General features: G+C 39.6%; 1 protein-coding gene across 4 annotated transcripts in view; it reads left to right on the plus strand.

Annotated features, from left to right (window-relative positions):
- Positions 1-17,310, plus strand: part of FZD6 (frizzled class receptor 6) — a 44,194-nt gene that overhangs the window by 371 nt on the left and 26,513 nt on the right. The window contains exons 1-2 of one of the 4 annotated variants that reach the window (XM_012524773.3): positions 71-270; positions 944-1,279. In XM_012524773.3, coding sequence (XP_012380227.1) covers positions 1,103-1,279 — 177 coding nt within the window. In that variant the 5' untranslated portion in view covers positions 71-270; positions 944-1,102. Of the gene's footprint in view, positions 1-70; positions 275-943; positions 1,280-17,310 lie in introns of those variants that run through there. The other 3 variants (XM_004457581.5, XM_004457580.3, XM_071207968.1) reach the window with 3 other exon arrangements.

Below are 17,310 nucleotides of genomic sequence, written 5' to 3' on the forward strand. Positions count from 1 at the left end.
GCGCGCGGGGGGCCGCGGGGCGGGCGGGGCTGCGCCGGGAGTGGGGCGGCGGGGCCGAGCGCTCGGAGCTGCAGGTGCAGGGGAGGCGGCGGCGGGACGGCCCGCCCCCGCCCAAGTTTCCTCGGGAGTTGGAGCCAGCCCCGCGCAGGCGCTGCAGGGTCCCCGGGCGCTGCACGGGCGGGGGTCGGGGCGCTCTGCCCGCCTTTAGGCCCGGGCCGGTGCCCGGGGGAGGAGGAGGTGCCCTGCCCCGCGCTGGAAGACGCGGCACGCGTGGGTTTGTGTTGGGGGAAGGTGGCGGTTGTTGGTTCTTCGGGGCCCACGGCCCTCCTCCTCCGGACGACCCTGTCGCCCTCGCGGGGCAGATTTGCTCGTTTCCCCTTTAGACAGGATCCGCACCTTCCGCGCCCGTAGAAACTACCGTCCGCTCCTTCGCGGAAGGAATCCTAAAAGTCGCCCTTTGGTTGACTTTTTGAAAAACAGGAAAAGTATATTTCCAGAAGACAGCCACAAAAATTGACTTTTAGAGTCTTTTAAAGAGTCTCAGAACTACCTAGGGCTTAAGGAATTTCTCTGGGCCTCAGTTTTCTTGTGCCTAAGTATGATTTCCAACAGGGGCCCTTAGATTTTGTACATTCTGTTCATTCTTTTTAACTTATTCTCTACCCCCAGAATTTCTTTTTCTCCATCTCTCTTATTTTATGCCCCCTTTTGCCCAATGTTTCTTATAGCATAGCACAAACCTATAATTGGGTCCCTAGAGGTGAGATTTCCTCGCAAATGAGTAATTCTTTGCCAAGGCTAGTGGAAGAGCATCGTGGGAGGATGGAATTTTCCACGGTCTTTCCAGTGTTACCTAGTATAAAAATTTTAGCTCTGCACTTTTACGTCTGTATCTGAGTTTATGACAAATGTTATTGATACACCCTTTTGGTTATTTTTACAGTAATTGACCCAGAACTCATTTTCAGGAAAACAGCTTCCTTCAAAATGATAAAATAATGAAATGAGAATTTTGGACGTTTTATATTTGGATGGGAATCTTCTGAGCATTAAAAGTGATTATTAATCCAAGTCATGTGGTAAAATCGAGAATTTGAAGAAAATGGCAGTATTTATATTTTTGTTGACATGTATTTTTCTACCCCTGGTAAGAGGGCACAGTCTCTTCACTTGTGAACCAATTGCTATTCCCAGATGTATGAACATGGCATACAATATGACATTTTTTCCTAATCTGATGGGTCATCACGACCAGGATACTGCTGCTGTGGAAATGAAGGTAAGTAGTTCTTTATACCCTTACAGAAAAAATAGTTTATACTTTGTTCTGGAATTAATTTTTTTTTTTTTTAAGCACATTGAGAGATTTCTTTAAATTGTGTGTGTTGTATTTAGAATAAATTCTCTTGGAAGTGAAATCCCCTGCTAATTTTTGTCTTGTGTACATTTGTGGCCCTTTTTAGTGGACTTGTTTATAATGAAGTATAGCTATGAATGATTTCTAATTATTTTGCACTTGACAAATATATTGCTTTCGTGAGTCAAATCTGGTAGTTCCTGTAGAAGTATGGATTCTGAATTTTTCCTGATTCTTTGAACACTTTATCTATATTGCCTTGGTTAAATCTGAAGAAATTTACATTCTTTTTCTTACGCGTAGTTACAATGTTCACTTTGCAGAGTTTTTCTGAAGCAAATAAAATACTGGAAGACTTTGGGGCTTTAGATAGTATTTTACAAAAAAGTGACTTTGTTTTTTAAGTATGGCTAAGTATTCTTTATAAGATACTGTTAAAATAAACTATATGTCAGGGGAAGTCAGAGTGATACCAGAATTGCCTTAGGTGCTTCATTTACCTGCCAGTGGTTTAGAATTATGTACATGCTAGGGAGGTGTGGGAAGGAAAAGCTACCTGTAGAAACAGGAACCTGACCTCCCATACAGATTTGTAAAGTTGATAAGTCCTGTGAAGGAAAGACAAATGCATTGTTTTTGTAGTTTTCCCTAAAAAAAACCATCCAAGGATGATAGAAGCTATTTTGCTCTTAGATGGTTGCTGAGATGAAATGAAACGCCTGCAAATTTCATATAGATAGTACTTTAAAACCTGACTAGATTTGGTTTTGCCTGTTTGAAAGTCTTCCACCATTGTTCATCTGAATAGTTGACTACCTCAATGAATACTTATGCCCAGGAAAGGAGAGCTTTTAAAAACTAAATAGATGTACGTTTAAAGGATATTACAAATTATATCATTGTGTTCTTATAGTGGTTTTTCACATCAGTTCAAGATGTCAGTATTTCCAATTGTCTTCTGCTAGCAATATGTACAGTAAGGCATCGGGCTTGTGACATTTGGAAAAAGAGTTCCTGTTAAGTGAATAACTTTAGCTTTTACAGAGGACTATGATCAAAAGCAATTAAATACATCTTAAATGCTATCTTATTTCTACATGGAAAGAAGATATAGAATCTTCATAGAGTTCTATGAGCATAAAGTATACTTGATATCTATAAAAAGAGAAAAAAGAAAAACAATAGGAAAAAATTACTTTCCTAGGCTTTTATTCTTGACCTTCAGAGGCGCGCAGAGTTTAATGGTTTCTTGGGTTATTATTTTACAATTTTGTTTTTAATTTTGCCTTAAGTAATGATAGAAGATATATATGGTTAGACACATATGTATAAACTTTTCAGCAGCATTTTTAATAAAATATCACAGTATTTTCTAAAAAAAAATGTCATTTTAAACACTGAACAAATGGTAATGGGAGATTTTCATTGATTAATCAGAAACATTTTCATGTTTTAATCTGATTAAAATAAAGTATGTAGTGGAATTACCTTCAAGGAATACTTATATCTTTCATTAGCATCTCTTTCATGATCATTTGTTATAGCTCATGTCTTATAGTGTTCTTAAAAAGGTGGGTTTTTTAATTTTTATTTTCTTTCTGTGTAGTAGCTACATATATTTTGCTGTTTAGTGTTATCATTGACCTTAAAAATTCAGATCATTTAGACTTGAATTTTTTATGATAGAATACCATTTAAAGATAGGGAAGACACCAGTTGGTTCTGACTTTTTTTAAAAAATATTTTTATTTACCTAGCTTTTTTCCCTGGTTATTTTGGGTCTGGACACTATCAATATGGCATTTTGTTCTTACCTCCTTTATTTGACTGTAAATATTACCAATCTATTGAAAGTCTTGTCAGAATTTTTAGATTGAAAATAAAATCCTTACCAATCTCCATGCCTTCAGTCTCTCCTCTCTTTGGTTCCAAAGTGATTTTATTAAAATGCAAATCTTCACAGTCCACTTTGGGGTTAAAATTCTTTACCTGTTCACTAAAACTTGAAAAATGAAGACTTGACTCTAGCATGACATGCCAGAGCTCCTTGTGTGGGACTCTGCCTTCCTGTCTAGACGCCCATCTTACCCCTTCCCACATTGCACACTTTGCTTTAGCTATACTAACTATTTGCAGAACTCAAACCTCTGTCTTTCTCTCTCACCTCTGCTGTACCTTTGCACATTCTACCTGATGTGCCTACTCTTCTTTACCTATTCAGATCTTTCAAGTCTCCGTTAAAGCAATAATTTTGTGCTTCGAGAAGCCTTCTTTCACCTTTCTTCCAAGGATATTTAATTAGCTCACTCCTCTCCACTCTTACAGTAATTAATATATATGACTCTTCTAATGTTTATGAGGCTGTATTGCAGTTACTTACATATCTCTTTCACTAAATTGTGAGCTGATGGAGGACAAGAATGGTGTTTACTCATCACTATTCCTAATGCCAAATATAGCGTATTTGAATATGGTAGATGCACAATAAAGGCTGAATAAAGTGAAAGGTGGTGGTTCCTGTCCCAACATATGAGCAGAGAGAGAATTTCTCCCCCAAATCTTCACTTTCTCTTTTCTAGAGTGTCCAAATGCAAGTGTGGCATTCTGATATTTTTAAGTGATTTACATATCATCCTCTTTTGTTCTGCTTGAGCCTAGTTCTAGTAAAATAATGTCAGTTGACATCCTTTTTTCTCTTCCTTACACATATTTTGTCAGAATTTAAAGAATTTTATTTTTTAAATATTTTTATATGGAGTTTTGATTAGCCCATGTGGGATTATAAAATGCATGGCAGATTTCCTTTGTCAGATTTTTTTTTTTAAGATGTACTCTAGTACTTAAGTTTATAGTCCAGTCAACAAGCACTAAATTATAGGTGCATCTGCCTTGGCTATTGCTAAAACTGTATTTAATAGCTTCTCTGAAAAACAGGTTGGATTTTACAAACCTCCAACCCAATTGCCTTTGGTTCCTACTGGTCCCTCTTGAATTTCCAGTGTTCTTTCTGAATTAGTGTTAGAATGAGGGACTGAAGAATTAACTGATTGTTGTGACAACGTTGTATTCTTTTTAGACACCGAGAGTTCAGTATAAGTCAAGAGATCTATCTCACTCCTCTCTTATGCCTCAGGTTTCATTTTGTTGGAATTCAGACATTTGTAGTCATTGTTTATCCGTGATATGAGATGCTTTCAAGCAGTGGTCCTCAAAGTTCAGTTCGTGGACTTGTGAGCTTGTTAGAAATGCAAGTTCATGGAGCCCACCTCAACCTACTGAATATGTTCTATGGACTGGGGTCCAGAAAACTGTTTTTAATAAGCTGTACAGGTGTTTCTTATGAGCATTAAAGTTTGCGACCCAGTGATTTAGAGCGAAAGTTGGCTTACTTTCTCTGTAAAGAGCCAAATAGTAAATATCCTCAGGTTCGTAGATCATAGAGTCTCTGTTGCAGCTATTCAGCTCCACAGTTGTAGCTCAAAGCAGCCATAGACAATAGGTAAATGAATGAGTGTGGCTGTTTCAATAAAACTTTTTTTTACAAAAACAGGTGGTGGGCCAAATTTTGGCCTTTGGTTTGTAGTTTGCCAGCTGCTAATTGAAAGTACTTGAAAGTACTATTAAAGATGGGATTGCACCAAATAAATAATAAATATTATTGTGGATTCTCTATTTCACCTGAGTATGTCATTTATTTTTCTACATAAGGTTTCTTTTGAAGTGAGATTTCTTTTTCACAAACCAAAAAGATCTGACTGGGATATACTGCTTCTTTAGTTGAACTGAAATTTTGTTTCAGAGATTGCCAGAAACAAGGGACTTTAGATTTTTGCCCTGTTTTATTATCTCTACCTGAAGTCATTTGTTTTACAAAGAGTTAATTTACAATTCTCAATAGCAACTTGGCTTGTCATAAGAAGGATGTTGTACGGTCTAACTCTCACAAGTGGAAAACAAAGGGCTGCAGGTTTTCCATTATGTTCCTTTTTTGTTTCATATCTAGAGCATTGTTTCTCAAACTGTGAGGTTGATGTCCCTCGAGACTCTGATTTCATCCAGAAAAAAGCTGAGACTGATCTAGGGAAAATGGAAACAGGAATATGGTATTTTTCTTTTTGAATTGCCTTCATTGAGATCTAGGCAAAAGCAAAGTCATGTATTGTGTTTGGAACAGCATGTGGTTTTTCCACTTTTAAATAGTCTAAAAGGAAGCTTGCCAAAACACCTCTTTCCTTTCCACCTGTTAATATGTACTACTAAAATGTCTCTGTTCAATTGAAAATAAAGGGATGAGAAAAACTATATAAACAAACTTTTAAGAAAAAAATTCTATCTCCATTATGTAATGGTTTTCACATGTTTTCATTTTTCTGCTGTTTGAAGCGTCTAGTGGACCACCTTTCCTCTTTACCCTTTTACTCCCATACTCAAGGAAGGGAATGTTAAATGTGATGAACTTTATTTTTTTTAGGGAAAAATAACTGAAAATAGCTGTAGCTATTCTTCAAGGAAGATTTTGAGTCATATAAAATGAAATAGACCCTGAAAAGTAAACCAGATTAGTTGTGTGTGTAGTGGCAACTGTTGTATTTTAAAAGTAGAAACTACAAACTAATCATCCTTTGTGATGTGTTGTAGTAGCAGGGAAAGTACCTTGACTGCTTTTCTGGGTCTACAGAATAAAGGTAGACATGTATGTGAATAGAGGGGACAGTGTTTCTCTGGTAGACTCTGCTGATTTCCTGCAGGGCCATTTCTTGGTATTTCTTGGTGTAGGGTATTATCAGTTATGCCTTCAGGAGTGTCTGTCAATGAAGGAACATGGTTCTTTCAGACCATGAGAAGACTGCTCGATTGTGATTAATTTCCTTTATTTGAGAATGAGCATGGAGATAGTGAAGTTTTGTGTTTTTTTAAGATTTATTTTATTTATTTCTCTCCTCCCCCCCACCGTTATCTGTTCTCTGTGTCCATTTGCTGCGTGTTCTTTGTCCACTTCTGTTGTCAGCGGCGCAGGAATCTGTGTTTCTTTTTGTTACGTCATCTTGCTGTGTCAGCTCTCCGTGCGTGCGGCGCCATTCCTGGGCAGGCTGCACTTTTTTCACACTGGGTGGCTCTCCTTACGGGGCTCACTCCTTACGTGTAGGGCTACCCTACACAGGGGGCACCCCTGCATGGCGCGGCATTCCTTGTGCACATCAGCACTGCGCATGGGCCAGCTCCACACGGGTCAAGGAGGCCCAGGGTTTGAACCGCCGACCTCCCATGTGGTAGACGAACACCCTATCCACTGGGCCAAGTCCACTTCCCGATAGTGAAGTTTTATCACCCTAGTTTGTACAGTTTATCATGTGCCCATTCATTAATGTTTGTTGAATATGTACCTGAATGTGGGATTTTCCCTTAATTAGTTTTTCAAGTTACAAGTTTTAAATTTTTAAAATTCATTGATTCTTCACTGGACAGATTCTTTTGTAGTACCAACCAGTTCATATGTATATTTGTCTAATTTCCAAAGGAAATTTCTTTTGGAGAAATAATTTTAAATTTCTATGCTTCTGCCAAGAAATATTTTAGAAACAAGTTTTCTACTACAGAAATAAGCAAATTCCTACTTTTTTGTCTTTGCTTGTATTCCACTCTGCTTTTTTAAAAACTTATTTTGTTTACCATATATGCAAAATTTCCCAATTTAACCACTTTTCGGTATACAATTCAGTGAAATTAATTACATTTACAATATTGTGCTATCACCATCCTTTATTACCCAAACTTTTTCATTACCTCAAACAGAAAGTTTGCATCCATTAAGTGCTTTTCATTTTTAAAAGAAGCTCAGTAGCCTGAGATTGGTCACATTCGTGAAAATAAGTTGAAAATATTTATTTTTCTCCCTTCTCCCCCCATTGTCTGCTCTCTGTCCATTCACTGTGTTGTTTTCTGTGTCCGCTTGCATTCTTGTCAGGTGGCACTGGGAATCTGTGCCTCTTTTTGTTGCATCATCTTGCTGCGTCAGCTCTCTGTGTGTGCGGTAACAGTCCTGAGCAGGCTGCACTATTTTTTTCGCATGGGGCGGCTCTCCTTGCAGGGCGCACTCCTTGCACGTGGGGCACCCCTACATGGAGGACACCCCTGCGTGGCAGGGCACTCCTTTCTTACAGCAGCACTGCCCGTGGGCCAGCTCACCACTTGAGCCCAGAGGCCCTGGATACTGAACCCTAGACCTCCTATATGGTAGGCAGACACTCTATCAGTTAAGCCACATCCAGGCTTTTGACATTCTCAATGAATTTACTCAAGACCCTTATGAACCATTTTAAAACTGTTTACTCTCTGAAGTGTTCCTTTAGATCGGGGGTTCTTAACAAGGGGTCAGTGAGCTTGAGTTTAAATTAAAAAATATATTATTCTTGTGGGTATGTATTGGTGCAGGTGTGATATATTTAGTAAATAACATACAGTATAGTGTAGACTTAGTAAGGAGTCTGTGGTTTTCGCCTGACTGGCAAAGGGATCCATGGGGGAAAAAAAGTTAAGAACCCCTACCTTAGATCCTTAATAAGTTGTCTACCTAAGGTCACTTTTATTTTTCAGTCACTCTTTAGACTTCATTTCCTCTCAATTTTCATTACCATTACTAGAAGTTGACTTTCTTTTATCGTGCCATTTTAAAGCAAGAAATAAAGTGTTTTATTACTCCTTGGGAGTTACTCTGTTTGTCACCCTGAGTAGAATATAAAAATTTTGATCTAGAATTAGATTCTTAGCTATCATTTAGCCTTTTTTACTAATAAAGTGACTTGCTCCCTGTAGCAGTTTGATATTATTGATGAATTCCAAAAAGAGATATTGGATTATGTTTGTAAACTGGTCTTTTCCTCTGGGCATATGAGATTATATTGGATTCAGAGATTTACTTCATTACTTAACCAAGTAAACCTCTTATGTCAGTAGGGCATTGAGTACCTGCCCCTTGGTGGATGGGGACTCGCAGATAAAAGGCATGGCAAAAGACAGAGTTGGGGTTTTTGATGTTGGTGTTTTGATGTTGGAGTTTGATGCTGAAGCCTTAAGCTGGAGCCCTGGGAAGTAAGCTCACAGAAGAAAGAGAGGCCAGCCCCAGGAAGGGAGGAACCCAGGAAGCCTGAACCCTTGTAGACGTTGGCAGCCATCTTGCTCCAACATGTGAAAATAAACTTTGGTGAGGGAAGTAACTTATGCTTTATGGCCTGGTATCTGTAAGCTCCTACCCCAAATAAATACCCTTTACGAAAACCAACCAATTTCTGGTATTTTGCATCAGCACGCCTTTGGCTGACTAATACAATCATGATGTATAATTCTGTTGTATTCAGTTTGCTACTATTTTGTTGAGTTTTGCATCTGTCTTCATAAGGGATATTGGCCTTAGTTTTCTTTTTTTGTGGTATATTTATCTGGCTTTGGTATGAGGGTGTGTTTTGGACGACTTGAGTATGATAAGTGTTAATTCTTCTTGGAATGTTTGACAGAATTCATCTGTTCCTGAGCTTTTCTTTTTTGAGAGGTTTTTGATGACTCATTCAATTGCTTGAAGTTGTCCATTTCATTTAGGTTATCCAATGTCTTTGTATAAAGTTGTTCTTAGTATCCTCTATAGTTCCTTTTATTTCAGCAGAGTCCATAATAATGTCCCCCTTTTCATTTCTGGTTTCAATTATTTGTCTCCTCCTTCTTCTCCTTCTTCTCCTTCTCCTTTTTCTCTTTTGAGGAGAAGAGGATAATTTCTCCTTTTTTGGTAAGCATTTAGAGCTTACTTATAAGTTTCCCTCTCAGCACTGACTTTGCTGCACTCTATGGTATGGTTGTGTTCTCATTTACATTTGCCGCAAGATATTTCCTAACTTCCCTTATGATTTCTTCTATAACCCATTGGTTGTTTAAGAGTACAATGTTTAAATTCCACATATTTGTGGGTTTTTCCATTTCTCCCTCTGTTATTGATTTCTAGATTAATTCCAAGAGACACATTATATAATTTCAATAGTTTTAAATTTACTGAGTCTTGTTTTGTGACCTAACAAATGGTCTATCCTGGAGAATGATACATCTGTACACGAGAAGAATGTGTATTCTGCTGCTGTTGGGTGAAGTGTTTATATATATATACACACACACACTTATATGTCTGTTAGCTCTAGCTGGTTTGGAGTATCTTTCAAGTCTTTTATTTCTTTATTGATCTTCTGTCTTAGATATTCTATTATTGAAAGTAGTATAGTGCAATCTTCTACTAATAATGTAGAACTATCTATTTCTTCCTTCAAATCTGTCACTATTTGCTTCATATATGTTGGGGCTTTCCTGTTAGCTGCATATATATTTAGAATTGTCTTCTTACTGAATTGACTCCATTAACAGTATGTAATGATACTCTGTCCCTTATAACAGTTTTTGACATAAAGTCTATTTTATCTGATATTATTACACCTACCCCAGCTTTCTTTTGGTTATGACTTGCATGGTATATCATCTTTCACCCTTTCACTTCCAACCTACTTATGTCTTTGAATTTAATTTAAAGTGATCCTCTTTTAAACAGCATATAGTTGGGTGATTCTTTTTTTTGAGGTACTGAGGATTGAACCCAGGATCTCATACATGGGAAGCAGGTGCTCAGCCACTGAGCTACATCTGCTCTTGGGTCATTCCTTTTTATCCATTCTTCTACTTCCTGCCTTTTGGGTTTTTTTTGTTTGTTTGTTTGTTTGTTTTTTTATTGACTTTGTAATAATATTACATTAAAAATATATATGTGAGGTCCCATTCAGCCCCATCCCCCACCCCCCTCTCCCCCCCCCAACAACACTCGTTCCCATCATCATGACACATCCATTGGATTTGGTAAGTACATCTTTGGGTACCTCTGCACCTCATAGTCAATGGTCCACATCATAGCCCATACTCTCCTCCATTCCATCCAGTGGGCCCTGTGAGGATTTACAATGTCTGGTGATTACCTCTGAAGCACCATCCAGGGCAGCTCCATGTCCCAAAGACGCCTCCACCTCTCATCTCTTCCTGCCTTTCCCCATACCCATCGTCCACCATGTCCACTTTTCCCAATCCAATGCCACCTCTTCTATGTGGACATTGGATTGGTTGTGTCCATTGCACCTCTGTGTCAAGAGGAGGCTCAGATTCCACATGGATGCTGGATGCAATCCTCCCATTTTCAGTTGTAATCACTCTAGGCTCCATGGTGTGGTGGTTGTCCTTCTTCAACTCCATCTTAGCTGAGTGTGGTAAGTCCAATAGATCAGATTGTATACTTCCTGCCTTTTGACTGGGGAGTTTAATCCATTTACATTTAAAATAACTACTGATAATGCAGGACTTTATTTTACCATTTTGCTATTTTGTGTTTGTAAATCTTATACTTTCTTTAACCCTCAATTTTTCTGTTAATCCCTGGTTCCATAATTATTTGACTTTTTGTATTGTACCATTTTGAGACACTTCTAATTTCTCCTTGAATATATTTTTCATGTATTTTCATTGTGGTTACCATGAGGTTAATATTTAACACCCTATATCTGTAACAATCAGATTTGATTTCATACCAACCTATCTTCAATAGCATGTCCATATACTATTCCTCTACTTCTTTGTCCCTTCACCTTTTTTTGTACTTGTTACAAATTATGTCTTTGTGCGTCCAAAACCATCAATTTATCATACTTTCTATACATTTGCCTTTTAGTACCTGTAGTGATTAAGAAGTGAAGTTATGTAACATTACAATAGTACTAGGTTTTATAATTACCCATATGGTTGCCTTTACCAGAGATCTTTATTTCTCTATGCTGCTTTGATCTCCTGTCTGTAGTGTCCATTCCTTTCAGTCTGAAGACATCCTTTTAGCATTGGTTATAGGGCAGGTCTATTGGTGACAGACTCCTTCAGCTTTTCTTAAATCTGGGAATGTCTTAAAATCTCACCCATTTTTTAAAGGAAGTCTTTCCCAGTATAAAATTCTTGGTTGGCAATTGTTTCTTTAAGCATTTTAAATATTTTGTACTATAGCCTTTTGCCTCCATGGTTTTTGATTAGAAATTGATACTTAAACTTATTGGGATTGCCTTGTAGCTTTCAGAAATTATCCTTGTCCTTGGCATTGAACAATTTGATTACTATACATATAGGAGTTTATCCTGTTTTGAGCTCATTGGGCTTCTTGAATGTACATATTCTTTTTTGTTGTTGTTAAATTTGGCAAGTTTTATGCTATTATTTCATTAATATTCTTTCTGTCTCTTCTTCTGGGACCTCTATGATGTATGCATATATTGGTATGCTTGGTGGTGTCTTTTAGACACTGTTCATTTCATTCTTTTTTATTCTTTCTTTCTGCTCCTCAGTTTTCTTATCATCGAGTTCACTGAGTCTTTCTTCTCCTATCTACTATAGAAACCATCTAGGGAACTTTTCGTTTCAGTTATTGTGTTCTTCATCTCCATTACTTCTCTGGAGAGACTTCTATATTGTTCATTCTTTTCCTCATATACTTTAGTTCTTTTTGTGTGTTTTCTTTTATCTCCTTGAGCATATTGAGGATTATTATTTTAAAGTCTCTGTCCGGTAAGTCCCAAGTCTGGAGCTCTTCATTGATGGTTTCTGGATTTTTATTTTGTCATTTTGGATAGGCCTCATTTCCTGTTTCTTTATCTTCCAATCTTATGTTTCACACTGTACATTTTACTGTTTTAAATTGTTAACTCTGGGGTTTAGTCCTTGGGCTGTCCCTTAAGTTTGTATCCAACTGATACAATGACCAAGATTTTCCTGAATGCCAGAAGCTAATCAAAACAAACCAAAGCAAACAGCAGCTAGTGATATGACAGAGATTTTCTTGATTGTTGGGAGTCAATCAGAACAAACCAAAGCAAAAAGCACCTTTCACTTTCATTGCAGATCGGCTCTGTTTTGACTGGTAGTCTCCTTCAGAGCTTAATCCTCCTAACAAGCACATCAGCGCCAGGGAAATGGGAAGTTCAAGGTCCTCTCTTTCTTCTCTGAGCCTACATGGAACCACCACCAGGAAGCCTGCATCTTTTCCTGCATTTGTGCTTGCTAGAAGCGTTAGGAATTCCTTATTTACACTTTATAGGAATTTGAATGAATGTCTCCTTGTTGTCCTCCACTCTTTTTGAAATAGACCTCCGCATCTGCCCTGGTGCTGTTTTTAGTGACTTCTTGCAGGTAGTCCTTTGCCCCAGGCTACTTCAACCTAATTGTTTCTCATACTGTCCCAGCAATCTGCAAGTGGCTTCTCTGCCCTCAGGACAAATCCCTAGCAGAGTCTCTCAGATTTCTATCCAGTAGATTGGCACTGACCTGCATGCACCCTAGAATGGGCACAGGGGCTACTCTGCTCCCTCTGGAACAGGGCCAAGGACCCACAATGGGAGCATAAGCTGTCTCCACTCTGTTTTATTGATGAGGTGGGGGAGGGGCCAGCAAGGAAAACAGGAGCTGCTTTTATGTCATTTGAAGCTGCATCTTTTTTTTTTCTTTAAGATTTATTTATTTATTTAATTCCCCCCCTCCCCTGGTTGTCTGTTCTCTGTGTCCATTTGCTGCATCTTGTTTCTTTGTCCACTTCTGTTGTCGTCAGCGGCACGGGAAGTGTGGGCGGTGCCATTCCCGGGCAGGCTGCACTTTCTTTCACGCTGGGCGGCTCTCCTTACGAGGTGCACTCCTTGCGCGTGGGGCTCCCCTACGCGGGGGACACCCCTGCGTGGCACGGCACTCCTTGCACGCATCAGCACTGCGCATGGGCCAGCTCCACACGGGTCAAGGAGGCCTGGGGTTTGAACCGCGGACCTCCCATGTGGTAGACGGATGCCCTAACCACTGGGCCAAGTCCGTTTCCCTTATTTTTTTTTAAGACTTATTTTTTATTTATTTCTTTCCCCTTCCCCTTCCCTAGTTGTCTGCTCTCTGTGTCCATTTGCTGTGTGTTCTTCTGTGACCGCTTCTGTCCTTAGCAGCGGCACAAGAATCTGTTTCTTTTTGTTGCATCATCTTGTTGTGTCAGCTCTCTGTGTGCGTGGTGCCATTCTTGGGCTGGCTGTACTTTCTTTCGCACTGGGCAGCTCTCCTTACGGGGGCGCACTCCTTGCGCATGGGGCTCCCCTGTGCGGGGGACCCCCCTGCGTGGACTCCTTGCGTGCATCAGTACTGCACATGGGCCAGCTCCACATGGGTCAAGGAGGCCGGGGGTTTGAACCACGGACCTCCCATGTGGTAGGCAGACGCCCTATCCATTGGGCCAAGTCCGCTTCCCTGAAGCTGCATCTTAATTCAGCATTTGCCTGGTTAATGCAGCCTTTTAACTCTTGTCCATAGTTTTGAGGAGGGTTACTGTCCTAAGATTCCTCTGCTGCCTTTGTCTGAGGGGGATTGGAACAATGGTCACCCTTAGAGCTGGCCCCCAGTGATCTGAAGTAGCTGATCAAAGGTAGAGACTGGGGTCAGACCACAGTCCCTCTCTACCCCCCAGTTTGGAGGACTGATTCTTTTATTTCCCACCCTGGCCCCAGCAAGCTATTTCAGAACCTGAGGTCCAGTCCCCACTGCTGCTGGCCATGAGGCTGGGGGAAGTGGGATGGTAGCTGCTACAGGAAGAGTGAGACTCACAGGTCTTTATCCCAATTTACTGGCCTCTTCCTTCTGCTCCTCCCTGGATGCTGCACAGTGTTCCCCTAGACTCTGGAGTTTAAAGTGGTTAAATCAGACAGTTTCCTCCCAGTTCAATAGTTGTTTTGGTGGAGGGCTGATCCCTGGAGCTTTCTATTCCACCATCTTCCCACAGTCTTTCCTCCCAGATTTGCTTTTAACTTGACCTTCCAGGGCATGCTGGGATCAAACTCTAAATAAAGGTTGACATGTTGAAGAGTTGTGGGCATAGGGCATGCAGATAATTATTTTCTTCTTACAAGGTAATTCTTTTAGGTTTGCAAACAAAATGACTAATACAGAAATTACACAAAGAATGGGTTGCAAGTGACCTCAGCAAAATGGGACGAATTCTAGGACTGGTTTTCTGGCCTAACTTAGGCCAAAAGCAGTGAACATTCTGTTAGTATTTAGAAATGGAAATCTGGCAACCCATGGCATATAGTAGCAAAATAATTCATGCTTGTAATCATTTAGATTTTAAGTAAGTCTTGGAATGATGTGCCCAGTGAAAGCAAGGCTTTGGGGGATCAAATAAATGGCTGCGAACCAGGAAAACATGAGAAGTATGAATTATTCAAGGACTGTGAGATGGGGTGATTGCTTCTACTGGCCTTAGTTGACTTAGGAAGAGAATAACGAACTGGCATCCCTAAATTCTTGGTTCACAGTTTAGACTGAATTATAAGGACTAAAAGATCTCTTCTCATTGGCAACCTTAAGGCTGAAGTTGAAAACCAAATACACAATTTGATCCTGCAGGTTGCCAAATTATAATGGTTTGATTTGCTTCTCTTTCACATAAAAAATCTAGTGATATTATGATTAAGAAGCAGTGGCACAACAACAAAAAGACAAACAATCTAATTTAAACATGGGCAAGGGACTGGGATAGATATTTCTCTAAAGAAAATATACGAATGTCCAATAAGGACATGAAAGGAAGTTCAACATCATTAGCCATTAGGGAAATGTAGCTCAAAGCCAAAATTAGATAACACTTCACACCCATGAGAATGACTATTATTAAAAAAGAGGAAAATGAATGTTCACGATTATGTGGAGAAATAGGAACCCTTGTACGTTGTTGGTAAGAATGAAAAATTGTGCAGCTGCTGAGGAAAATGATTTATTAGGAAATTAAGTAAATAACTGCGTAATGACCTGGCAATTCCACATCTAGGTTTATACCCAAAAGAATTGAAAGTATGGACACAGATATGTGGATACCAATATTCAAATTAGCATCATCCACAATAGACAAAAGTTAGAAGCAACCCCAACAGTCCATCAACAGATGTATGGATAAAAAATAATTGTTGTATATACATACAATGAAATATTATTTAACTGTAAAAAAGAATAAATTTCTGATAAATGCTACAATATGGATGAACCTTGAAGACATCGTATTGAATAAAATAAGCCAGGTGCAAAAGGACAAATATCATATGACTTTACTTATAGGAAATACCTAGGACATGCAAATTCATCAAATTCATAGAGACGGTAAGGAGATTACAGGTTTCCAAAAGGGAAAGTGGGAGAATGGGGAATTAATGCTTAGTGGATACAGACTTTCTGTTTGGGGTGATGTTCTGTTTGGGGTGATGCAAGGTTTTAGTGATAGATGGTGGTGCTGTTGCATAACATTGTGAATGTAATAAATACCATTGAAATGTGTACTTGATAAAAGTTAAAATGGGAATTTTTACATTGTATATATGTTACCAAAGTGAAAGTTAAAAAGAAAAAGAAAAGAAAAGCACTGAGATCCAAATACTAGAAATTGGGATATATAACAACATTCAGAGTACTCCCATAGTGCCCTGAACCCCCAGCTCTCAGTGAACCTCCTTTGCCAGCCAAAGCCGACCCTAATCCCTTGACTATTGAGGCACATGTCCCTAACCTAAAAGAATTACCTTGTGAAAAGAAAACAAATATCTGCTTGCCCTATATGCACAACTCTTGAACATTTCAACCTTTTTTAAAAAAGATTTATTTATTTATTTCTCTCCCCTTCCCCCACCCCCCACCCGGCCTCGCCCCCGGTTGTCTATTCTCTGTGCCTGTTTGCTGCATATTTTTCTTTGTCCGCTTCTGTTGTTGTCAGTGGCACAGGAATCTGTGTTTCTTTTTGTTGCGTCATCTTGTGGTGTCAGCTCTCCGTGTGTGTGGCACCATTCCTAGGCAGGCTGAACTTTCTTTCACACTGGGCAGCTCTCCTTATGGGGTGCACTCCTTGAGCATGGGGCTCCCCTACACGGGGGACACCCCTGTGTGGCAGGGTACTCCTTGCACGCATCAGCACTGCACTTGGGCCAGCTCCACACAGGTCAGGGAGGCCTGGGGTTTGAACTGTGGACCTCCCATGTGGTAGACGGATGCCCTAACCACTGGGCCAAGTCCGCTTCCCTCAACCTTTAATTAGAGTTCAATCCCAGCATGCCCTGGAAGGTCAAGTCAAAATCAAATTTGGGAGGGACGAATGTGGAAAGATGGTGGAATAGAAAGCTCCAGGAATCATTCCCTCCACCAAAACAAGTCTTTGGTTGGAAACAACAGAAACCAACTCTGACTAATTTAAGCAGAAAATATATGGCTATTGAATAGCTTATAGAATCAATAGGGAGGCTGGAGAACCAGGTTCAGAATATAAGAAGGAGCGAAAGGAACCAGGGCCTAACTAAAATCATGCCACAAGATTTGTCTGCCACTGATGCCAATGCCAGTGGACTCTCCCTGCAACAATGCCACAGGATGCTTATTTTGGGCACTGCAGGATTGGAGATCCCATTTCAGCTGCCTCAAATTTACTATATCTGTTGTTTGGCACAGCCCACCCCCCCCACCCCCACCCCCCAAGGATCACAATCCCTGAAACATTCAAATGGTCAAGCTTAGATTATATGCCTATGTTTTGCTACCAAGTTGAATCCCTTCATCCCTCCTCAAGTTTCTGTAGCATCCCAAATACCACTATTTTAAGTGCTATTACTTGTTCAGAATTATTTGTTCCAAACTGTTTCTAGAGATATATGGCTTGAGTGATTTTATAGGCTTTGATTATGTGTCCTGCAAACTGAATTATTTCACGTAGAAGATTCCCAATCATCTTTTGCTATCTTTCCTTCCTTTCATCCTTACTAGCATTTTTTGCCTGTCATGGCACTTTGGGGAAGAATAGTTTTCAGGGAGAGCTGGGTGTAACATAGTGTAAGGGTTAAAGA

The sequence above is a fragment of the Dasypus novemcinctus genome, chromosome 14 (assembly GCF_030445035.2).
Source record: "Dasypus novemcinctus isolate mDasNov1 chromosome 14, mDasNov1.1.hap2, whole genome shotgun sequence".
NCBI classification, from domain to species: domain Eukaryota; kingdom Metazoa; phylum Chordata; class Mammalia; order Cingulata; family Dasypodidae; genus Dasypus; species Dasypus novemcinctus.